This window comes from Perca flavescens, chromosome 23 (assembly GCF_004354835.1).
Source record: "Perca flavescens isolate YP-PL-M2 chromosome 23, PFLA_1.0, whole genome shotgun sequence".
Classification (NCBI taxonomy): Eukaryota; Metazoa; Chordata; class Actinopteri; order Perciformes; family Percidae; genus Perca; species Perca flavescens.
This window is the reverse complement of record NC_041353.1, coordinates 19,171,089-19,195,802: the sequence shown is the minus strand read 5'-3', so window position 1 is coordinate 19,195,802 and position 24,714 is coordinate 19,171,089. Positions and strand designations below refer to the sequence as shown.

At 41.7% G+C, this 24,714-nt stretch overlaps 1 protein-coding gene across 3 annotated transcripts in view; it reads right to left on the bottom strand.

Annotated features, from left to right (window-relative positions):
* The window catches only part of syn3 (synapsin III), a 136,144-nt gene that overhangs the window by 85,201 nt on the left and 26,229 nt on the right, over nt 1-24,714 (bottom strand). For all 3 annotated transcript variants that reach the window (XM_028570194.1, XM_028570195.1, XM_028570197.1), the window contains 2 exons: nt 19,529-19,586; nt 3,093-3,184 (listed from right to left, as the gene is read on the bottom strand). In XM_028570194.1, coding sequence (XP_028425995.1) covers nt 3,093-3,184; nt 19,529-19,586 — 150 coding nt within the window. The remainder of the gene's footprint in view (nt 1-3,092; nt 3,185-19,528; nt 19,587-24,714) is intronic.

Sequence of the window (24,714 nt, the reverse complement as noted above, 5' to 3'; positions counted from 1 at the left end):
CGCGGAGGTAGGCGACCTGTGCATCCCGGCAACGCAGCTGTTCTGGGCGGCTGGACTGACGGTCACTAGGTAGCGGTCGTGTCTGACCCCAGATCATGTCAACATGCTTATCTTTCTCAACAAAGATCAGTAGACTGGTGCAGAAGTTGTATCTGCGTTAGCCTACTGGTTATTTTTTATTAGGCTTTGTCCTGTGCCTTGGATAGTTTTGAGTTACATTTTGACAAAACCTGTCAGATCTAAGTATTATTATGTTTTTGGTTAAGTTATTATTTAATATGATTCTTTTTATTTATTATTTTGGAACAAACGAGGGTCTGTGTTTAAGAACGGCAGCTCGCAGCTGCAGGTTCTGTGCTGCTTCAGAGCACCGCAGCGCATATATCTATAATCTATATCTAATAACCTCCAGTTTAACTGCCACTAGTTGTTCTTCTTGTAATTAAGATCTCATCAAGGAAAAACACGCTGTATTTTTGTATTTTCATTGCATTTTTAATTTATAAAAAGTTAAATAAATAATAAATTTTAATATAAAAAATATTAATGATTAATCGATAGTCGATCGTTAATTCTCCCGACGATCGACGAAGAAAATTTAATCGAATGCCCATCCCTACTCTGTACTAAAGTTGTTGTTCCATTATTCTCAACGTGTAGGTGAGCTAACTAAACAGGCATCAATGGCGTCCATGGAATTATGCAGATAATTAAAAAATAATTTCTGGTACCAAATGATACATATTGATTTTATTTAGGAGCACGGGAAATTGTATTGTGTATTGGTTTGTTGTATATTTGTTGTAGATCTAATTTTCTTGTTATATCTATTCTGAATATTAGTCTGGTATTTAATACACCACATTATTCTACTTGATTTAAGAATGCTTGATTCTGATTGGCTGGGAGGAGGGCATTAACCCGGCAGGTTGCCCGCTGACTGAGCGCAGCGTCATCAAATAGTAGATCAATATGCCGCTTGTATTTTTTTTCTATCACAGAAATTTCAAACATGAGGTCCATTGTAAAAATAAAACGTGTTAAAAAACGTTTCTAAAATGTGTCGGAAATCTATCAGAGGGTCAGTCGATACATAGTTTCGCAAGCGAGATACAATGTAGGAACTACGTTATTAAACTAACGTTAGCTCCAGTTGAGCTAACGTTAGTCGCCGTCCCCGTTTCCGAGATCTGACAGATGAGGAGCTGCGTACAATTGAAGACGGGGCCCTTGAATCAAACACGAAAAAGGCAACTGCCTTTGCTATCAAGGTTTTCACTGAGTGGAAGAGCCACCAGAAGGATAGACTGACAGCGACAACTGACCCAGACACCTGCAGCGCAGAAGAACTAAACGATTTGTTAAGACGTTTTTATGCTACAGTTCAACTACGTTAAACTAGTGATCAGATGCAGCCTTGTGTGGTTGCTATAGAAACTAATTAGCTACAGCTGAGCCACTTTGTCTCGGGCGGTAAGCCGTCCACAAGCCGGGCATATCAAACCGTTTATTGCCTCTCGGTGATTATCCCTTACTGGTTAACCCTTTATTAACTGATGTGTTGGCCACAGCGGAAACAAGCTGTAAACATTAAAATATTATCACTTTATAAACTTGTTGGCAGTTGCTTATTCAAGCATTCAGCAGATATGGAGCATGCTAATGTTAGTATTCATTTGGAGTCACGTTTCTGTCCACCTGACCTAACTCCAATATTAAATATCCATGTTTTAGTCTCTGGCTTGTTAGCTGCAAAATGTAGCAATGGATCTATATGTCCAACAGCTAGTCGCTGACTTTGTCTGTTTTTTCGTTTGGTGCTAAGCAGGTAGCACACAGTCAGGTTTTAGAGCATTTCTGCTGAAAACAGCTGCCAGCTGGAGCTGGACACACACTGATGAGAGTGAACCAAAACAGTAAAGTTGCGGGCCGGACAACCAAAACAATAAGCTTAGAGTATCTAAGCTATTTGTCTATCTTAAATATTTTACTATGTCGTTTCTATCGCAATGTCGAAAAAAACAGCAGCTGAACTGCATTACAGCAATATAGAAGTTTGATTTTAGCCATATTGCCCAGTCCTAAAGAAGCTTAAAGATGCTAAACACTCCATAGAACTGAGGGGACACTACCGTTGGTTAATTATTGCTGAGGCTTTGTCACTATGAGCGATCCCTTTTATCTTACATGTAGTCATGGAACCCTTTGTTAAGACACAAATATTGATCATAGCTATAGCTTTTTTTTTTTTTTTTTTTTTTTTTTTTAAAGTACTAATGTCATGAAGTCATCTTTTCCACCCAGATCAGCTGATCATCAGTGATCTCCTTGAGCGGCAACATCACATAACAGAGCAGTCTATTTAAATACCCGGCTTCACGTGTCCAACTGCTGCTGCTACAGGAGCTGCTTACTGGCCACAGGCCACCTCTGCCCCAGCAAGATGCAAAAATAGAATAGAAAAAACTTGTTTGTTCTTTCGGTTTGAGAAAAGGTATTCTTTGCCATGATTATTGGCATCAATGCAGGCCGTTGTCACCATTGTCAATCCGACAATAGCTGTAATGAAGGGTTGTATGACTTAAAAGAAATCTGCTTAAGTAGCTTACTGGTTACCACAAGAGCTGGCAGTGAAACCAGTGGCGTAATGGGAATTATGAGTACTGTCAGAGCGCTGCTCAGATTGCTTAGCTAAAACTCCTGCTTGTATAACATGCATTTTGCAACATGGCGTAGCATTAAAGTGATATATTGCCAACTAGAGCTAAAGCACTAATCCGAAGCAGATAAAAACAGTGGAAGATGTGACAAGTTTTATACCTTTAATTCATTTTTCTTTTGACTGTGTCACACGCATTTCCCACCTGTGTTAAAACAGGGTAAGAAGTGTTTTTTGTTCCGTTTTCCCATAATATAATCATTACAGCCTTGATTTCTCTGAGTGCAAGCAATGTTATGTATACACAGTCGTGCACAATGCTACCGAGAGAAAAGAACAGGAGTCTTTGTGCATGCTCACTGAGGCAGACTACAGATTGCGTGGGCTAATGCGTCTAAGAACTGGAGCTGCCTTTCGTCCTCGAGCATCTTACCTGACCACTCTGGTGCCACCTTTGTTGACCTGCATGTCCACCATACATCCCGAGTTGACGTAGGAGGCCAAGTTGATCTCGGAGAACTCCGCCTGGGAACACAAAAAAAGAAAGACAAGATTATATGTCACATCCCACAACAACATACTGTAGGAGGTCAAGTGTGTGTACAGTAATTTTACTTCTCGACTCAGCACTCAGATGCACAAAAGGTCTTTCTGACAGAAATACTGAATATATATATATATATTTTTAAAGTGACAGTACAAATGTTCTCTGATGCACAGATGCAGGCTCCAGCACTTTAACTTGACATCTTTCTTTATAAAGACTAAGAAAAGACAGAAGAAGTACCTCTGACCACCAAGACAGACAATAGATCCTTTCAGGTTGACTTCATTTTACATCTTTGCATTTGCACAGCAGTAACAAAAGACAAGAGTCAGAGAGACAGGGAGAGTTGGTGAGAGGAGGTAAATTGAGTTATCCCCAGTCTGTGGCCTGCCGGACAGCGAGAGCCTTGTGAAAGGCCGTAGCCCGGCTACCTAATGACTCCGTCAAACTCCCTGAGAAACTCGAAAGGAGGGGCGACAGTCCACTTCTGGGAATGGCCTTTCTAGATAGACAGGGACCAGAGAGAGACAATTAAATTTTCCTGCTAATGATTGTCACTCTAGTCAAGGCATCTATTGATGTTAATGCTCCTGACCAGATTTAGCATTGTGTCCCATTAATGATGGCGTTTTTACTCTAGGGTTTCTTACACAATAGTGAAAATTCTGTGTCTGGTAAAAGGCATAGGTGTGGTTTATAAAATGTTTTTTTTTTGCATTCAACTGATGTTCATTCTTGCATTGTTTTGTAAGTATTATAATACACAGTCAAAATGAAGTTACTGTAACTCAAAATATAATTTAAAGAGCAACTTAGCTGCCCCTGAAACATGATGGGATTCTCAAAGTGGGGTCCGCAAACTTTGCCAAGGTTTTCAGATTTGTATATCAACTTTAATTTTGTCATGGATTGTCTATAACGAACACCATGTTCGAACATAGGGATGCTCATAAGTGTACCTGGTACCAGAGCACCCTAGGCCGAAGGTCAATGATCGATTTCATAATCGTTTCATCTGATCTGAGGCCATATGTTTTGGACACTCGGGTGAAGAGAGGGGCAGAGCTGTCAACCGTTGTTGGGTCAGGGGGTGGGGGAAGACTCTGGACAGACCTGGTAAGCCCAAACGTGTAGTGCGGGTAAATTGGGAACGTCTGGAGGAGGCCCCTGTCCAACAGACTTTCAACTCACACCTCCGGCGGAGCTTTTCGTGCATCCCTGTGGAGGCTGGGGGCATTGAACCCGAGTGGACAATGTTCAAAGTTTCCATTGCTGAAGCTGCGGCGAGGAGCTGTGGTCTTAGGGTCTTAGGTGCCTCAAGGGGCGGTAACCCACGAACACTGTGGTGGACACCGGTGGTCAGGGAAGCCGTCCGACTGAAGAAGGAGTCTTTCCGGGATATGTTATCCCGGAGGACTCCGGAGGCAGTTGCAGGGTACCGAAGGGCCCGAAGGGCTGCAGCCTCTGCCGTGAAAGAGACAAAGCAGCGGGTGTGGGAGAAGTTTGGAGAAGACATGGAGAAGGACTTTCGGTCGGCACCAAAGTGCTTCTGGAAAACTGTTCGCCACCTCAGGAGGGGGAAGGGGGAACCATCCAAGCTGTGTACAGTAAGGATGGGACACTGTTGACCTCAACTGAGGAGGTAATAGGGGCGGTGGAAGGAGCACTTTGAGGAACTCCTGAATCCGACTAATACGCCCTCTATGTTAGAGGCAGAGCTGGAGGATAACGGGGATTGTCGTCGATTTCCCAGGCGGAAGTCACTGATGTAGTCAAACAACTACACAGTGGCAAAGCCCCGGGATTGATGAGATCCGTCCAGAAATGCTCAAGGCTCTGGGTGTGGAGGGGCTGTCCTGGTTGACATGCCTCTTCAACATTGCGTGGAAGTCTGGGACGGTGCCAAAGGAGTGGCAGACTGGGGTGGTGGTTCCCCTTTTTAAAAGGGGGACCAGAGGGTGTGTGCCAATTACAGGGGTATCACACTTCTCAGCCTCCCTGGTAAAGTCTACTCCAAGGTGCTGGAAAGGAGGGTTCGGCCGATAGTCGAACCTCGGGTTGAGGAGGAACAATGCGGATTCCGTCCTGGTCGTGGAACAACGGACCAGCTCTTCACTCTCGCAAGGATCCTGGAGGGAGCCTGGGAGTATGCCCAACCGGTCTACATGTGTTTTGTGGATTTGGAGAAGGCGTATGACCGGGTCCCCCGGGAGATACTGTGGGAGGTGCTGCGGGAGTATGGGGTGAGGGGGTCTCTACTCAGGGCCATCCAATCTCTGTATGACCAAAGTGAGAGCTGTGTCCGGGTTCTCGGTAGTAAGTCGGACTCGTTTCAGGTGAGGGTTGGCCTCCGCCAGGGCTGCGCTTTGTCACCAATCCTGTTTGTAATATTTATGGACAGGATATCGAGGCGTAGTCGGGGTGGGGAGGGGTTGCAGTTTGGTGGGCTGGGGATCTCATCGCTGCTCTTTGCAGATGATGTGGTCCTGATGGCATCATCGGCCTGCGACCTTCAGCACTCACTGGATCGGTTCACAACCGAGTGTGAAGCGGTTGGGATGAGGATCAGCACCTCTAAATCTGAGGCCATGGTTCTCAGCAGGAAACCGATGGAATGCCTTCTCCAGGTAGGGAATGAGTCCTTACCCCAAGTGAAGGAGTTCAAGTACCTGGGGGTTTTGTTCGCGAGTGAGGGGACAATGGAGCGGGAGATTGGTCGGAGAATCGGCGCAGCGGGTGCGGTATTGCATTCAATCTATCGCACCGTTGTGACGAAAAGAGAGCTTAGCCAGAAGGCAAAGCTCTCGATCTACCGGTCAGTTTTCGTTCCTACCCTCACCTATGGTCATGAAGGCTGGGTCATGACCGAAAGAACGAGATCCAGGGTACAAGCGGCTGAAATGGGTTTCCTCAGGAGGGTGGCTGGCGTCTCCCTTAGAGATAGGGTGAGAAGCTCAGTCATCCGTGAGGAGCTCGGAGTAGAGCCGCTGCTCCTTTGCGTCGAAAGGAGCCAGTTGAGGTGGTTCGGGCATCTGGTAAGGATGCCCCCTGGGCGCCTCCCTAGGGAGGTGTTCCAGGCACGTCCAGCTGGGAGGAGGCCTCGGGGAAGACCCAGGACTAGGTGGAGGGATTATATCTCCAACCTGGCCTGGGAACGCCTCGGGACCCCCCAGTCGGAGCTGGTTAATGTTGCTCGGGAAAGGGAAGTTTGGGGTTCCCTGCTGGAGCTGCTCCCCCCGCGACCCGACACCGGATAAGCGGACGAAGATGGATGGATGGATGGATGGATGGATGGATGGAACTTTAATTTTTTTTTAACAAAAGTCTTCATAGTTCAATGAATAATGTTTTTTTTTTAATTTATAATAATTCATAGATTACGTTCTAATCTAACTAATCTATAATATAGAATCAGCAAATATGTTTCACACATAATATCTTTCTCATACATTAGTCTTGTATTTTTCTTTCGCATTAAGGAAGACTAGAAGTAAAGTAGTGTAAAAAAAATAAAAAATAGGCTATGTCAAATTATTAACCACGGTATATTCTCTATCTTGTAAGGAGTCCTTGACTGATAAAAGATTAAGAACCTCTGTTTAGTGCTAATTAGGAATTGTTAGCATGCTAACCCGCTAAACTAAGATGAAGAACATGGTAGACAGTATGCTAACTACAAATCAGCATGTTAACATTTTCATTGTTAGCATGCTGCTGTCAGCATTTAGCTCAAAATCACTGTGATAAAATGAAATCTATTAACATTACCTATAAATGTATTAGAGTCTGTATTAGAATTATCAGTGGCATTCTTGGCCGATAAAGTTGAGTCTTTTAAGACATGAATTATTATTACAACAAAGGGGCTTATGCATGGTTGCCTCATGAAGGACAACCAGTAACCACACTACTAGAAGGTTACATGTGCAGTTAACATATAGCATGCTGTAGCATATAGCACAGCCATAGCTATTGGCTACATGTCTACAATATTGGCTATTAATATAATAATAGTTTGCTGAATGCTTGTTATGGCTCACAGAATGGTTTGTGTTGGGTCACATATATCCCATGTTCTCTGACAGGGCCAAGGCTGCATCATCCTAAACTCCAGGAATACAAAGCCCTGGAGGGAGGGACACTAAACTGCAGCCAGTTGACCTTAAAGGCTGATTTATACTTCTGCGTAAAATCTACGCCGTTGCTACACACGTAGGTACATGAAGACACAAACCTACGCCGGACCCTACGGCGTAGCCTGATGTGCACCTCTCGAAAAATGTAACCAGAGGTGGGTAGTAACGAGCTACATTTACCCAGTTACATTTACTTGAGTAAGTTTTTGAAAAAATTATACTTCTAGGAGTAGTTTTAAATCACTATACTTTTTACTTTTACTTGAGTAGATTTGTGAAGAAGAAACTGTACTCTTACTCCGCTACATTAGGCTACAATGAGCTCGTTACTTTTCTTTTTACCTCTTTGGTATTCTACGCGTCAATGTTTGTATTCCCGCCGTGTTCGCCTCATTTTAATGTTTTATTTTGAAAGAGAGAGAGAGGAGAGAGAGAGAGAGAGAGAGAGAGAGAGAGAGAGAGAGAGAGAGAGAGAGAGACTTCCGCCAAAGGCTCTACCACGTACGTGACTGTGTTTCACCAATCAAACGTAGTTGTGCAGTCTCGTCAGCTGGCAACAAAAAATAGGCGACGCTGATGCGTAAATCAACGCTTATCAATATCACTTCCCCATCAGTCAGGACCAAGATCTGACCATAATTACACTTGTCCTTTCCATAAACTGTCAAAATTAGCCTATTATTTCAGTTGCAATCCTGCCAGTGGAAGCGATCGTGAGAGCAAATAAAAAATATAAAAAAACATCATTCAAACCGCTGTGCGGTAAATAGCCGATATGTAATTCCCTCCCATTCAAATCTATATATTTCATAAATATTGTGGAAATTTGTGTTACTTGTGCTTATTTATTTTTATGTATTATTATTTTATGGATTTTATTTTTTAAGTACTTGAATTTACCTGGATTATTTTAATTTAAGCTATTTTGTAATTAATACATTTTTATTTATTTTATTGATTGGATGAACTATAATTTGCCTAAAGATGATTATTAGTTATTATTATTATTTTTGTCCGTCTGATTGAATGCTTATGTTAAAAAATAAATCAGACGTCACTCAACAGTTACTCAGTACTTGAGTAGTTTTTTCACCGAGAACTTTTTTACTCTTACTCAAGTAATTATTTGGATGACTACTTTTTACTTTTACTTGAGTCATATTATTCTGAAGTAACAGTACTTTTACTTGAGTACAATTTTTGGCTACTCTACCCACCTCTGAATGTAACTACACGTTGCTCGGCCGTGGCTTGGTAGCACCCCCCCCCCCGACTCCTTTCCTTCTCCATAAACAACAGGAAATCAAGCAGAGGGTTAACTTTTCCTGCTACAGATTTCCCATAGTGGTCTAAAAGCACAGGGGAGACACTTTGTTTCTCTCACTATGATTCTAGAGTCGCTACTCGCTCCGAAGCTAATCATTGTCACTGTCTCTCTCTACCTCGCTCTATCACTCACACACACACACACACAAGCATAAACATCAGGTCACTTACATAGGCTACGGCGAAAGCTCTGCGTGGAGCCTCCGCAGAGCCATAAAACAGCCTTTAGACATGAAATGCTGCCATTCGTTCGTCTTCACGTCGCCTCTGAGTATGAGGAGGGACAGTAATGTAGTGGAATTAATTGGCCTTAAACCAGCAGCATGCTGACTCTCTGTAGAATAAACCAAAAACTCAATTTGGCATGATGTGGTCCAAACACAACTACTACACTACAAAAAAAATAAAAAAATCATGGCTGCATTTCATTTGTCTGCGAGTACTCAAATCCTGAGTCAACAATGGACCAGACTCCCTGGTCTGGTCCACTCCCTCCTAACACTGCGGTGTGTAACAATGACATGCTACTCAAAAGGAAAAACATAATCAAATGAAAATGTCATCCACACTGTAGATGTGCCAAACTGAGAGCAGTTCAGCTTTGTTTATCAGCTCTGACGCAGAAAAACCCAATCACAATGTGTGTCTATGGTGCTTTAGACTGTAATTGCAACGTGTATCATAATATGACTTTTTTACCACAAAATCAACCTCAACAGCACATTTTAATGTATAGCTTGACTATAGTCTTCCATGCTAAAGAAGTGATTATATGAAAGTTTATCATATTGTGGGTGAAGACAATCATTTATGCCACACGTGTCAAACTCGAGGCCCGCGGGCCAAATCCGGCCCCTTGCTAAATTTGATCCAGCCCCTATATAGATTTAGGTTCACAATACAATTTGGCCCAAATACTTTTGGGACATTTTTGACGCTTTTTTTTACATTTTCTTCGTCATTTTTGTTGACCAAACTGTAAGTGAGAAGACTATATGAAACATGCAATAATACAGTAAAGATATTTGACTTTTCCCATGATATAAAAACAATAAACTCTATGTCTGGCCCTTGATGTGATTCTCATTTTCTAGTGTGGCCCTTAGGGAAGTTGAGTTTGACACCCCTGATTTATGCTATTCAAACATTTCCCATGGACACTCAGGGATTTTGGAAGGGAAGCCCTGCACACATGCACAGCACATGGCTAATGGCATATAGAAGTCGGCTAATCAAAGAAATAGGTTTGTGTCTGGAGGGTTGATGGATTAAATCCTGGACAATAAATAAGTAAACGACTCATCTGTGTACTCGAGGTAACAGTAGAAGAAATAGCAGCATTCTGGAACTCCACTGGAAACCTATAGAAACTTCATCTTAAATGATTTTTGTTGAGGAATATTTTGGGGGGATTTGCACCAAAGCCTAGCCTAGCTAGCCCAATAAAGAGCAGCAGTTCATCACAGCTGATGCTGTGGTAGCCTCACAACAACACAACCCTGCAGTAAGCTGCTCTGCTGTGTAGGCTTCAGCCAACCTGCGACGACGCCAACATGGAAGCAAATCCTCTAGCTGACCCTCTACTCAACCCGGCTCCTGCCAACATGCATAGCACGTCAACCGTTATCTACACATTCTCCTGCTGTGATCATCACTTGAGCATGCTTTACCAAGCTTTACATGGGCTTTCATCTACATAAAAAAGGAAATATTATCAGCAATATTCTCTCTGAGATAAATTTCCCTTTCATCCAGCGCCATGGCCCATGTAAACTCTGTACGGGGGAGTGAGTTGGTTTTGAAAAGAATGCGCCAACGTAACAAAACTGGGGGGGGGTTTTGCCAAGAGGGAAAACAAAACAAAACACCCACCTCTTTTATTTATTGTGTTGCACTCTCAGAAGAAGAGCAGGGGGGCGAGTAAATGCCGTAATCTTATTTAAGGGACAACGAGGCGCCACTCTCACTGTGCCTCAAGGACTTGCACATGGCTCCCTTCCTTTTCTCAGCTCTTCTCTACTGATACCTACCTCTGAAAGAAACATCTGTGTACTCAGCAGCACATGCCTTGCTTAAAAAAAATAAAAAAAAGGCTGCACACACACATCCTCCATCATTGCATCTCCTAAACAAATCCCATCCCAAACACAGGGGCCTACGCTGACTTTTGCTTCAACCTGATAAAACCAGAGAGTAGGCAACATTTTGGCTAGGACCGAGCACTCCACTGTCATCTCTGATTGGCTGGTTCTAGGTGAGAGGGGCGCTAACAACCATTCATTGGGCAGTAATGGTAATGGATGAAGTGGCTGGTGCGGGGCACAGGTCCAGAAGCCAGGACAGGAGGCTTTTCACAGCACCATGGTTACCATCACGGTAACACATTCAGACACTTGTCTTGGAGCAGCTCTTGCCCTGGGAAAGGAAAACAGGAAGTGATACATGGGGCAACTGCCTCCAGAGCTTGATTCTTCTCATCTGTTGACCTGCATTCAGGCTGAATTAAGAATAGCTTTCAGCTAATCTGTTAGGAGGAACAGAATTACCGAAGACAGTATGGTTGCGGTTAGGTTTAACCTTGTCTCAAGATGAATTTTTCTCACTACTGAGCCTGTTCTTCTGTTATTTGAGATTCTGCCAGCCATAGTCACCCTCACTGCTCACCAATTTCTTTATTTACAATAATCTAAGCAAACCAGAAATGTAAAACACATTTCATTCCCTCAGCTAATGGAAAGGCTTCCATGGACTTAACACGTATTGAATCACTGTTGTGTTTTAATCACTATGAAAAAGGCATTTTAATCAACTCAATCTTCTACTTGAATCAACGATATCTCATACCTGACAAAAAGTACCGCCGCGTAAGGCACTGGTTTAGCTTAGCCGCACTAATTTACAGGCAAGCCTCATTTATTCCTGCAGTGCTGCGTGCACTATGTCCTGACTGCCAAGCCATGTGAACCTGTGGACAGAACAGTAAACACCACTTGACGGCAGCTCATCTGGAATCTCTGCGAGTATTTTTAGATTTGGACTAACCCGTGTCACTGAGGTTCAGGTGCCTTTTGTTTGGTCATGAGTCAAATTGTAAACAGGATCTTTTGTCCTTTGGCAAAAACAACTTGGAAGGTCTGGTCAAGTTGCACGGCAACTACAATCTGCAATGTTTTCTGGGAAGCACGAAACCAAGAAACTACAAAAAGCTAAAAGTGCTTACTCGCACGGAATACTGCAGGTGCGAACACTGTAAATAATTATTTGAAAGTGTCAGTTTAAGTTGAAGCACTTAAATAGACTGAGTTGTCGTTTGTAGTGAAAGTATTGAAAGAAGGGGTGGTGATGGCGCAGTGGATGTGACCCGTGCCTTTGGTGTGATCCAGGTTCGATTCCCACTGCGATACAATCAACCATTGTATCCCTGACAGGGCTCCAGACTGCGACCAAATGATCGCATTTTGTGTCCAAAATTTGAGGGTGTGCGACTGAATTTTACATCCAGTCGCACATGTGCGACCAGTAAATTTCCCCCCTTTTTTTGTTACACGTTAAATGTCGAAATGTCAGTACCTGAGCGCGTAAGCGCAAGCTTATCTGTCCTCTCTGAAAATTGACAGAGAGCAGAGCTCTGACACAAACACACACACTTGCACACACACAGAGGTGCGGACGGTGCAAACTACGTCGGCTCTGCAATTTTGTTGAAGTTACAGTGAGTGGCAATGCCGATAAAGTGGTTGCAAGTATGGTTACAGTTTTTAAAAACTTCACGCAGACAGCATTTGCTGCAATATATTATTAATGACGAGCTGAAAACGGTTGCGGTGCTGTTGACGTTACACTTCTTCTGAGACACGCAGCAGGCACAGTGGTTTCTATGCCCTGGGGACTGACTGACAGGCTGAGGTTGTAAGGCAAGGCAACTTTATTTCTACAGCACCTTTCAGCAACAAGGCAATTCAAAGTGCTTTACATGAAACATTAAAGAGCAATTGAAAACGGTCATGAAAATAAAACGGGCTAAAAAAGTTACAGTGGGTAAGAAATGAATAATTATTCAGTTTAATAGGTTGTAGGGATGGGTTTGGGAGGAGCGAGGGAGGGTTTTATTTTTGTTTCATTTCTTTAGAGTGTAACATATTCTAATAAAATAACATAATGTTCTAAGTACATAGGATAAATAGGTTTGGAATTACTTTTACAACTGAAATAATTGTTTTGTAATTACAGAGGGAAAGTACCAAAAAAAGGTACCGTTGGGTAATTTCACGTATCGGTACTGATATTGGTTCAGATGCGAAAGGTACCCAATCCTAAGGGTAGTAGCCTAAACAATGCATGTTTAATTTTAAGTTGAATTCATTGTAATTGTAGACTAGAGCTGGTATATTTTTTAAATATTTTGTTTACTGTCATGACAGCAATGATGACTTATATGTTGAATCTTCAAAAGTGACACTGAATTTGAAACAGCACATTGTAATTTCTGCATCTATTATCAAAGTATTCATTAGTAATACAGTGGAAATTAGTAGAAATGTGAATATTTGGTTAGCATGTTGATTTACGGTGTGTGCCCCTAAATTTTCTGGTTGCGGCCCTAAAATTTTCAGTTGGGGGCCACTGTGCTCCTAGTGAAAAAAGTTAGTCTGGAGCCCTGCCTGAGCAAGGCACTTAACCCATAGTTGCTCCAGAGGTGTGCGACCTCTGATATATAGCAATTGTAAGTTGCTTTGGATAAAAGTGTCAGCTAAATGACATGTAATGTAATGTAAGCTAAGGTTTCAGTTGAAGTCTTAAAGCTGGAAGTAGCTACAGTCAGTGTTGTAGTGGCTGAAAGCATTAGAAATTTCATTTTAAAGTTTAATCTAGTTTGTGAGTAAATGCTGAAAGCAGCTGAACTGTAAGCTGAAGAAAAGAAAACAGAAGAAACGTCAGTCCACATCTAAGCCATGAAAGCCAATGTTGATGTGTTGTGTGAGCACTAAAAGGAGTGGAAGTGTAAACTACTCTGACATTCTAGATAATTGAGATGGAAATATGCCAATATAGAAATGAATCCTAGAAAACATTCAAAAATAACCAATGAAGATTTAATACGGAAAATAAAGCATACTTTGTTGTGCTTATGGAAAAGAGAACTTGAATACAATGTATTACATTATTATTAGGAGCCAATGTTTGCAAAAAAAGAAAATAGATGTTCCCATAACTGTTTATGCGGATCTAAGCCATAATTACCTTACTGTGCTTTTTATTTTTCCTCTCCACAAATGCCCATTATATTCCTTTTAACACTGACCTTGTTCCACTGAGAGTTGTTCTTTTTTATTTTTGGTCCTGAGTGGAAGACCAAAGTAGAGAAGCTGTTGATAAAATCGTTGTAGCCCAGATGGAGCCTCTTATTGTGTGGTTTCCTTTCATCTGAAAATAGATGTTTTTTTCTGTGACACAAAGTGCTTCTTTTATTGCCTCACCTCTTTAGTTTCAATTGGGAAAACCTTGACCAACCAGGGCCTGCATGAACTACAACTTTGAATAGAAAACGTTGTATAGATGTTGTTACATTAACGCCGCATTGTAACGCATGCTTATTGGGGAGTAAGAATGTGCAAAGAATTGTCTGGCAATTTGTAAGTTGACAAGTTAGGAGTTACATGAGGTAAAGCTATTCAGTCTTGTGTACAAATGTTAAGAAAGAACAGACTGTAGTGATTTGATTGGTAGCTGTGGGGCAAATCCTTTTGGTTTACTACCTCTGAATTTTTAAGAACTCTTGATAAGCTTGGTTGAATCACATACTGATGCAATTGAGAAGCCTGAAGTACAGTGGACCATTCATGGGCACCACGGGAGAAGTATTTGCTGCTAATCACTACCACCTTGTTGTACAACAGTGAAATAGTTCATTGAGGCACTAAATGTCGAAATCCATGACAGATGCTAAATGCAGCAGGGCAACAGAAGGCACGAGGGCAGCTGGAGCAGTCAGATGTCTGCAGCAAGTACCAAACTAAATCGTCCGTCATGAGCAAGTTCTACCCAGATGCCCTAAGTCATGTGCAAAAGCCAGCCAAAAAAGGCTACGGCTAACATACAGCCAACTGCCTGTGAGCTGCCATGACTGCAGCAGAAAGGAGCGTGGACAGCGCTGAGGTCATATGCCTTCTGTGCAGATGTTGCCCTGGCCCGACTCAAACCACACATAGTCCGGCAACCCTGAAGAACCGCCCCTTGTTCTTTCACAAACAACAGACCCCTTCAAATTTAACAGCCTAATTTGTCCAACTGTGTGAATTGCAGTGTTTACAACTGTGCAGGGATTGTGGGCAGTTTGTTTGGCAGCCTTTTGCTGGGTGTCATCATGTCTGTGATATACCTTGATTGCAGCTGGTGAACATCAGTTATGACATTTTTCCCAATGGACTGTCAGACAAGCATCACAAGCAGGGTGACGACTTTCAGTGCAAAAGATCTCAGCTCAAGAGGTCCTTGGCTTGGCACTGCCACCATGGTACCCACATCTGAGATACTTGCAATCCCCTAAACTCTGAAACGCACTAGTGTACTGAATGAAAAGTGGTGCGCTCCAGAGATCTCTGGTCCAAGTGTGAAGTGGCGAGCATATGCGTCCAGACAACAAATCGGTTGAGTCAGTGGGCCTAATTATCGATAGCCACCTACGTAAGGGATAATGTAGAGCGAGCCGGTCATTATTGCAAATTAGAACCCTGACAGGGTGATGCAGGACTTGGTCTTGAAGCAGCCTGGAGGGTTTCTATTCGCAAAAATGACCGGCTCGCTCTACATTATCCTGCTTATTACAAGGCTGCTCATACAGAGGTTACCACTGATGACGCCTGCGTCCCGGTCAGGACAGTCAACTTTACCGCTGATAAGCACCGCTCTACGGCAGAAGCCAGGTCACCCTGCTAAGTGATCTAAACATGGAGCCAACTAATGCTCTGTTAGCGACGTTAGCGATCTCCTCTCTCTCTTTGTGATAGCCGATCAGCGGTATGAGCTTCTTAATAGCACAAGTAGTGATTTAAACGATTTTATTGATTGAAAATTGGTCCTCCAGAGTCTATGATCAGAACTGTCCATTGCAACGGTCTGTTATACAGAAATAACAGATCGTAGAATGAAGTGATTGACCAATCAGAATAGAGTATACAACCAAGCCTTGTGATAATGTGAGATAACACTCCCTGAGGAAATATCTATAAAGAAAATGACACACAATTGGCTCAAAAGCTGGGGTCAACCTTCAAAGAGAGACTTTATGAAATTCCAAAAGGAGAACAGACATTACTGACTTGACTAGTCACTGACCCTAGAACTCTTTTCACTTGTGCTTCTGTTTAGCATTATCCCACAATTGTCGCTTAGTAAAGTTACCGTCTCACTTCGAAAAGGCCCTATCTTGCATTTTTCTGATTATATCCATTTGGCAAAATTTAGCATGCATATGAGCACAATTAAAGTAGCATTGTGCCTAAATTCAACCTCTCTAAGCTGCTGACTAGATCTTTTGAGTCCAAGTGGACGCTTGTGCCAAATTTGAAGGAATTCCCTCCAGGGGGTCCTGAGATATTGCGCTCACGAGATTGGGATTCATTTACTACGTCCGTATGGACAGACGGAGGAACTGACAACCCAAAAACATGATGCCTCCGGCCACAGCTGTTGCCGGCACTGAGGCATAAAAATATATTAATTTCAGAGAGAAAACAGTATGCCAGTATTCCTTTTCTTTTGCCTTCATTATATACTTTTTTTGGATCTCATGATAAACCACAAGGAATTAACTGGCAGAGTGAAAGTTAATAGTTAAAAGTTAATAAACAACTCCAGGTCTATTCATGTTAAGTTAACTTTTTTTTTTACATTACTGGCTGTGTTTTTCATTTGGAATTATAACAAAAAGGTATGCTGTGTTACTAACCTGACTGTGAGAATCGCTTGCCATCAAAAGCTACTACTGAACATATTTCATCATTTTGAGAGAGAGAAAAAAAAAAAAGGCTTTGGCTTCGAGACAGGTTTTAGTAGTCACGTAGGAGCACAAAGCACCACCACCGGCGCTCCAAAGAGCATCTGTTCCGTGGATAAAAAGAGTTAACTGTTGGACATAGGACGTCAGACGTCTGCCAAATGTAAAAACTTTAAAGTGGGTCACGTAAATGAGAGGGAACGATCCACAACAATGGGCTCACAAGCGTGCTGTTGGGCAGTGGCTAGGGAAACTACAGGTGGCAGGGTAGCCTTAATGAGAGATATTACATGGAAGAATCAAAGCTGCTCTCTCTTTTTTCTTTCATACACATTGGCATCAGGCTTGCCCGCTGCAGCATCACAGGCTGTGGCGAGTCTGTGCTGGAGTCTAAAGATGGTACCTTATATGGCAGCAAGTAAGCCAGAGAAGGCTTATGTTGGTTTGGGGGCTTGTGAGCACTGATTCAGAGAGCTTTAACAGCATGAATACGATATTCAATGTCCATCCAACTAACATATAAATGATTACAATTTATATATTTGTTTACTTTAATAGGTCATTGTAAAATGCATACACTTTAGGTAGCAACTTAAATCGCTTTAACCGGAATGTTGTTGCTATGTTTCAGTGTATGAGAATAAAAAAATATTCAATTTCAAAAATGTTTGCTGGGTTAGAGATGGTAAAGGCCAACAAGAAAGTGGGATTAAAGAGTGAGCGAGAAAGTGCAGCGGGTCTCTCTCTTTGATTTTATGGTCATCCCCCGAAAGGGTTATTCTCAGCACGTCGCTAACTTTTCACACAGAGATTGTGTTTCCATCGTCTTAAGGCTCTCAGCGAGGTGCACAAACAGCCTATGAAGAGTCTGGCTGCTGAAGGCAATTAGCGACTGACTTGTTATCGTCAACGCGGAGGGGCTTCTGGGAACGAGTGGAGGGTCCAACAAGATCTAAGTAGGTCACAGTTGGAACTATAGCTGAGCTTTGGGGGGGGGGGGGGGGGGGGGGGGGAGCTCGTATGGTCCGACTCACTATGAACTTAATGGGCCTAATTAACTCCACATTTTTATCGGGTTTCAATATCCGTGACACCACAATATAAAATAAAAAAAAAAAAAAAAAAAAATCAATGCAAGTTTACGTTTCATAGAAAAGTCTAGATTCATATTCCAACCCTACCACGGCCCAGAAAGAGGATGTGACCACAACAGTAGAGAGTTGAGCAAACAGGCTATAAAATCACCGGTCGGGCTTTTTGTGGTCTCCTTTTTTCCTTCGCTCATAAAAACCCACCACTCCATTTCAAAGGCGGCTCTGGGCTCAACAATGGCTTGCAGATGTATAACTGAACAGTTATTTGAGGTAAATTAGATGTTATCTGCACACTGTAAATACTGTCTAGACACATATTTCTGTGAATACTGTATATAATATTGGCACAATTGTGTTGAATTAAAATCAAGCTACTTAAAAAAAGAAATGCTTCAACATTTAGGAAATTGTTTTTTTGCCCAGAGTTATGTGAGCAGATTGATACATGTCTGTCTTTTAAGTATAGAGCTAGAACGCCTAGCTTGGCATGAAGATTGAAGGCGGTGGAAAACAGCTAGCTATATTATTTTTGACACTTTAGTTTAAAATATTACATATTAAAGGGGCGCTATGCAGTTTTGGCCATTTCTTCGCTGTTTTCTCTCTTTTTGCTCGTAGGTTTCTCTATAGAGCTCCGCCTACAGCTTCAGAATAGATATTTGGAAGCTCCTATGTTTACTTGTGTCTGACTCTTCACTCGGTCAGTCTGCCATTTCCACTTTCTCTGTTCCTCCGACAATGCTTTCTGCTTCTTTTTTGCCGGCTCAGCCATGGTGATAGTGTGAAAAACTCCATCACTACCTTGTTAGCCGGTTCCTGAATGAGCGTATGTGTGCAGTGCCGTGTAGCAATTCGTTGCATCGCGAGACCTGATATCATGCGATACTTCCGGACGCTGAGACTGGCCGAAAGTTGCAAGGGTGGTTTTTCCCACTCACAGGTGCTAGGGGAAAGCGAGACGACCATTCAACTCGAAAAAAGTCATATAACCATTCCAATGACTCTGAAGCTGTTCAGTTAAGGTGAATTAAGCTAAAAAAACAACAACTGCAACAACAACTGTTCCCCTTTAATTAGTGAGCTCTAGATGTGCTAGTAGACAGATTTTTATACTTTAGGTTTAGCCGTCTGGCTGTATTCCCGTCTTTCCAGTCTTAATGCAAAGCTAAGCTAATGGCCGCCTGGCAATTAACTCCATAACCCACAGACATGCAGATATTGTCATCTAACTCTTGGCAAGAAAGTCAATAACCATATTTCCCAAAATGTCAAGCTATTCCTTTAAGAAAAACTTTGACTGGTCATATTTTAAGTAGCTTGTTAGATATAAAAAGTCAGGGTGGCCAGAATTAAAATGTATTATTTATAATCTATTTTCAGGGTGTGTATCATAGATTTCATGAGTAGACACATCGCAGTGGGACAGTTTTTAATATTGCAAAGATATAAGAGTGATAATGCACTCGGAGAGGTTACTCTGTAGAAAAAAACATAAACTCTGTGAGTTTGTGTTATCATGTTCGCAGTTAACGTGAGTTAGCTAACTTGCACTCATTAAGTTTCCTTCAGCCAATTAGATCACTTCTACCTCAGAAATAATCCATCACATTCAGTGGAAGGAAACCTGCGTTGGCTACAAACAGAAGATCATCCATAATGGTATTTCATTAAAGGCTGACTGAATAATTAAAGCTGCTTTTAAATGTCATAGATTTGAAATAATTTATTATAATGTGTAAGTAGGCAGAATTTATGTTCGATCCACCTTACCTGCTCCACCCGGATCTCATACTCTCCGTTCAGCTTCTTCCCTCGGAAATACTTTGCCCTGCAAAGAAACAGAAGACAAACTGTCAAAGAATTGACAAAAAGGTAAAAAATCATATATTTCTATATACAGTGTGAGCCTTTTATTTATTTAATAATCTGCAGACATGACAATTGTACAATGGAGCCCAATCAGATTGTATAAATGACTACATTGCAAGGATTAAGATATGTGTACTTCAACATGTGGATTCCAGCCCTGCACTAACAGCACAGTATGTGCTCCAAACACTCCTCACAGTCAAAACAAAACTTAAAATACACTTTGTTTATTTGATTAAAAGGAGAACTGAAATGTCAAAAGACCTTGCAAAATACCTTGTGAGTGGGCAAAATGACTCATATTTTCCATAATTACCGAATCTGACCCTGCTTTGAGTAAACAGAATCTCTTGGCAAAGAGTAATGTGAAATATAGTGCTTTTAATAAAGAGACATCGCTGGTGGATGAACAGTCCATGTGGGTGTGATATTTTATTTTGTTTTTGTGTTTTGGTAGCTACATTAAATTGTTATTTCCGTTCCTGTTTTCAAAGAAAAACACAATCCACTGTAGTTACACGGAGCTCTCACACTGCTTTAACGATCACATGGAAAAATACAGGAATCATCCAGTACTGATGCACTTGCTTCCTTGCAGTCTGAACCTGTGAACTAGCAGTCACTGAAAGAGTTAATACCATCAGACCTGCAGTATTTAGACTGACTGAGAAGCTGGAGTTGTATACAGAAAAACCACAGTGGAAAGTTGACATTGTAGCATTTTTTACATTTGGGTAATTAAAGTTCACATCGCCCAATTTAACTTGTTTATTGATTGAGTTTTGCCAACATGTCAGCCCACCAGATTCCAATTCCTGTAACTTCAGCCAGGCACAATTGTCTTTTATGCACGCTTCTTCTTCTTTGATGTTTAGACAGTTAAATTGATTCTCTAGCTATTTAGTTTTTCACTTCCATAAAGTCGGATAAAGCTCTATATTTCCCATGATACAACTAAATTTTTTCTTAGTTGAAAATCTGCATTCTGTTGTTGTGGCTTTGTTGTGAGAGCGATGAAGAAATCACACAGGGATCATGCCAAGATCATGGTGATGACTGCACAAATCACATATCAAGTTATTAAATTAGATTCTTTTGCCTTTCAGAGCTTTCAGAGTTTTCAATGACACTTTAGAGAAAGGAGTGGCTGGTTGATGGAAGCCTTCTTGAGCCTTAAAGGTCCCATGACATGGTGCTCTTTGGATGCTTTTATATAGGCCTTAGTGGTCCCCTAATACTGTATCTGAAGTCTCTTCCCCAAAATTCAGCCTTGGTGCAGAATTACAGCCACTAGAGCCAGTCCTACAATGAGCTTTCCTTAGTATGTGCCATTTCTGTGTCTGTAGCTATTGAGGAGGAGAGGGGGGGGGGCAAGGTGGAGGGTGGGGGTGTGGCCTTGACCAACTGCCACTTTGCTCGTTTGAAAGCCATAATGTCTCTCTCTCATGGGTGGGCAAAGCAGAGAAAGGGGAGGTAACCTTGCTCCTTATGAAGAAGATTCCATATCGGCCCATCTGAGCTTCCATTTTCTCAAAGGCAGAGCAGGATACACAGGGCTCGGTTTACACCTATCGCCATTTCTAGTCACTGGGGAACCATAGGCAGGCTGGGGGAAGGCATATTGTTAAAAAACCTCATGAAGTGAAATTTTTATGCCATGGGACCTTTCACATACAACAAGGTTTATGGGAAATGAGACCTTATTTTGAAGAAACACCACGACTACACATATACATACTTATTTGACTTGCATGTTTATTTATTTGACAATGCCATAAATACTAGAGCCCTTTTAGATTGTGGATTGAGGATGCTCTAAAGCATTTTATTGTTTGTAGCCATGTTGTGTCCCAGTGTTCTATGGATCTCAGCATTGAACTCTCACCCCTCGCAGGCGTAGGACAGTTCACAATCTGTCAATGGGCTTCAGGCTGGAGCTGTGTGTGGCTAAGGATCTGGGCTACATGCTAGAGGCTTTCGGTAACTGGGACAGGCTGAAACACATTTTCCTTTTGCAGCGTTTTTGTCTCATAAAAAAAAAAAATCCTCTCTCCTCCTCCACTTGTCTTCTCCATGTCCACCTCTTTGTTTTTCCATCTCCCTGCATCTGTCCTTTTAAGTCCGTTCATTAACGTTCATTACGGCCACTGAGGGGGGATCTTGTTCTTAACATCTCCCAGCTGTTTTGGGTCTCCAGTGGTCTCATTCTCTGTAATTTTGGAGGCTGTGAATCTTTGGCATGACTGACCTACATACTAGACAGGCAATGCCCCCTCTCACCCTGGACCACCACCACCACAGAGCATGAGGCAGGACCCTCAGGCTCACTGGCTAAAAAATTACTGGTATGCATTTCAAGGCATTGCAAAACACGTCGTCACTCCAAGTGATAAATTTAATTTACAGGCCGCTGGAGCTCTCTGGGCTGAGCAACCGCTTTACATGTGTCCAAATGTAAACATTTAGCTCCGCAAAAGGAGGTCTGGGCTTTCCTTCTCCCAGTCATGCACACACACCCTCTCTATAAACACTACGGAGCTGAATTCCTCCATCCTTTCTACCATGAGAGTATTTTTACCATGCTCCTTCTTTTTGTGTACCATTAATAGGAAGCGTATGAGTCATGTATGTGGACAAAACAATTTGTCCCTCCAGGTTCTTTTTTTTTTTTTTAAAGTTATCCCTGCTTCTATTTGTATCCACGCAGCTAAACGTGACGTTCTGCTAATATTGCAGTGTTTACAAAAGGAGATTTTCTATGCTGCCGACACATATTTTTACATGAAGATTAAATTCCCCATGTTTTAGTTTAGCTCATGTTTTTACTATGAGGGACGCAAGGTTCCCAGTAACAGAATAACATTCAAATTTCATTGTAATCTCACTGATGGTCTAGATTTTACTAGTGCTGTACCAAATGGCTCGGAGCTTCATTCATAATGCATAACGACATTCAATTTCTAAACAACAACAACATTTAAATGTTGCACAGCGTTTTGTTTTAAACACGGTATTTCTGCACAGTTGCAGATAAAGATTAGGCTACACTAATATTATGAGTATTATATAATTTTTTCTAGAATAAGATTCCAGTGGTTGGCTGAGCAGGATTGTTTCGGACTCACGTGATCCAAACATTTCCAATAACTTCAGAGCTTTGTTTCTGTCGCAGCATATTGATGCTAAAAGGCTTAGGCCGTGAGTATTATTACATCATAATTTTATGCCCTAATTGAATTAGCCTGCTGCCTACATGTATTTATGACAAAACTGATGAGTTATATTCTTTAAAGTGCCCATATTATGAAAAAAAGAAACAAAAATAAATCACTTTTTCTGGGATTTGGGGTGTTATTTTGTGTCTCTGGTGCTTTCACACGCATACAAACTTTGAAAAACATCCAAGCTGTTTTGAGTGAGATACGGTTTTCTGAATGTATCCTGCCTTCAGTCTCCGGGTGAGCTGTTCAAAATCGGCAGGGCTGTCTACGTCATCGGTCGAAACATTTGGTGTGTGCTAACCACTTTAGCTAATACCACATCAGCTAGCTGTTTCTCCCACTTCGGTCAGTACAAGGCAGGATTAGCCAGGAGACTTCTTCTAAACTAGGGCGCACTTCCAACTTTGCGTGGAATACCTGCAGACAAGGGACATGTAATTAGTTCTATACAATTTCTTTTGTAGATTAGGGTGAACTTGTATGTTGTGTGTTGTAGCAGTGTTTTGCCATTGAGAACGAAGTGGCTAACCTTCTAGCTAGTAGTAGCTAGTAGTCCTTACTTAGCTACTGCGCATGGCGACTCCCAACAGAGATGGGATAGAAGTGAGCTGCCTCACTCTGTAGCTAAAACAGAGAGCTCAACACACAGGGTGAAAAGAGGAGCTGCAGTACAATGTGCAGTACAACAAAAAGATGGTGTTTTTTGAAAATCAAACAATGTAAACCTATTCTGGTACAACCTAAAAATACAATTATGAACCTGAAAATGAGCATAATATGGGCGCTTTAAATAAAGTTTTAAAAAAGCCTCATTTTATCCAATCAATCACTTTATTCAAATGTATGATTTTGTTTGAGGATTTATTATTATTTTTAGGGTGAGGATGTCATTAAATATGATAACAGACATTCAAAGCTTCATTCGAAAACCTTAATAGAGGCTTTACATTAAAAGACATTCGGTACAGCCCTAGTTATTACCAGTCAAGGCCAACTTGGGGGCAGCATAAACAAGCAATTAGGCACAACACTCACATAATCAGCTTTTAAGTTAATGTGCTGAACTTGTTAGCAAGTTTCCTATTGACCTATCTAGCAGTTACAGAGCAAAAATATCATTTGTTTGTCTTGAGTCGTGTTTGTTTCTGACAAATGTAAGTCCACAATTCACTCTCATATACATCTGTTTATGTCCTCCAACTATCGGGCTCTTTGGCTGCTAAAACATTCTAAAATGTTCACCAGCTAGTCTCAAACTGTATCTGGCTGTGGTTTGGTGCTGAGCAGGTAGAGTGGGTTTTTAGAGCTTTTTCCCTGAAAACAGCTGCCTGCTGCGGCTGATTAAAAACAGTAATCATAGCGACTTTAATTTACATTTGTAGCACTAATCTATTCGGCCAATGAGCTATTGAATAAAATAAATTTGTCAATCGCCAAACCAACAGTATCTGTCACTTTTAGTAAATACTGGAAGACAGCAGTACCATCTGCATCTTCCCTTCAGCTTTTGTCAAAGTTGCTGCAGCGGTATAAGCTGAGAACAGTGACATTCATTTACGGGACCTTGTAGAGCACAGTGACCACCTACTTTTTGTGGCTCTGGTTCCAGAAGTGATTTTCCACATTCAAGTGCTTGCCTTGGATGGTTAGGACATTATGGCTAATAATCAAAATCCTTATGCAGAATATTAATGGAATTTTTCACATCCCTAAGCACACTGTTGAGCTCTATGAGGCCAAGAAATTAAGAGATTGTTTTTAATGTGCTAAAGAAGATGCAGCATCCCACTCAGGTTCATCAAAATCTGACCAGAGATCTGTGAAATGTCATGGTTTAAGGACCTTCAGACACAAAGAGCTAATGGA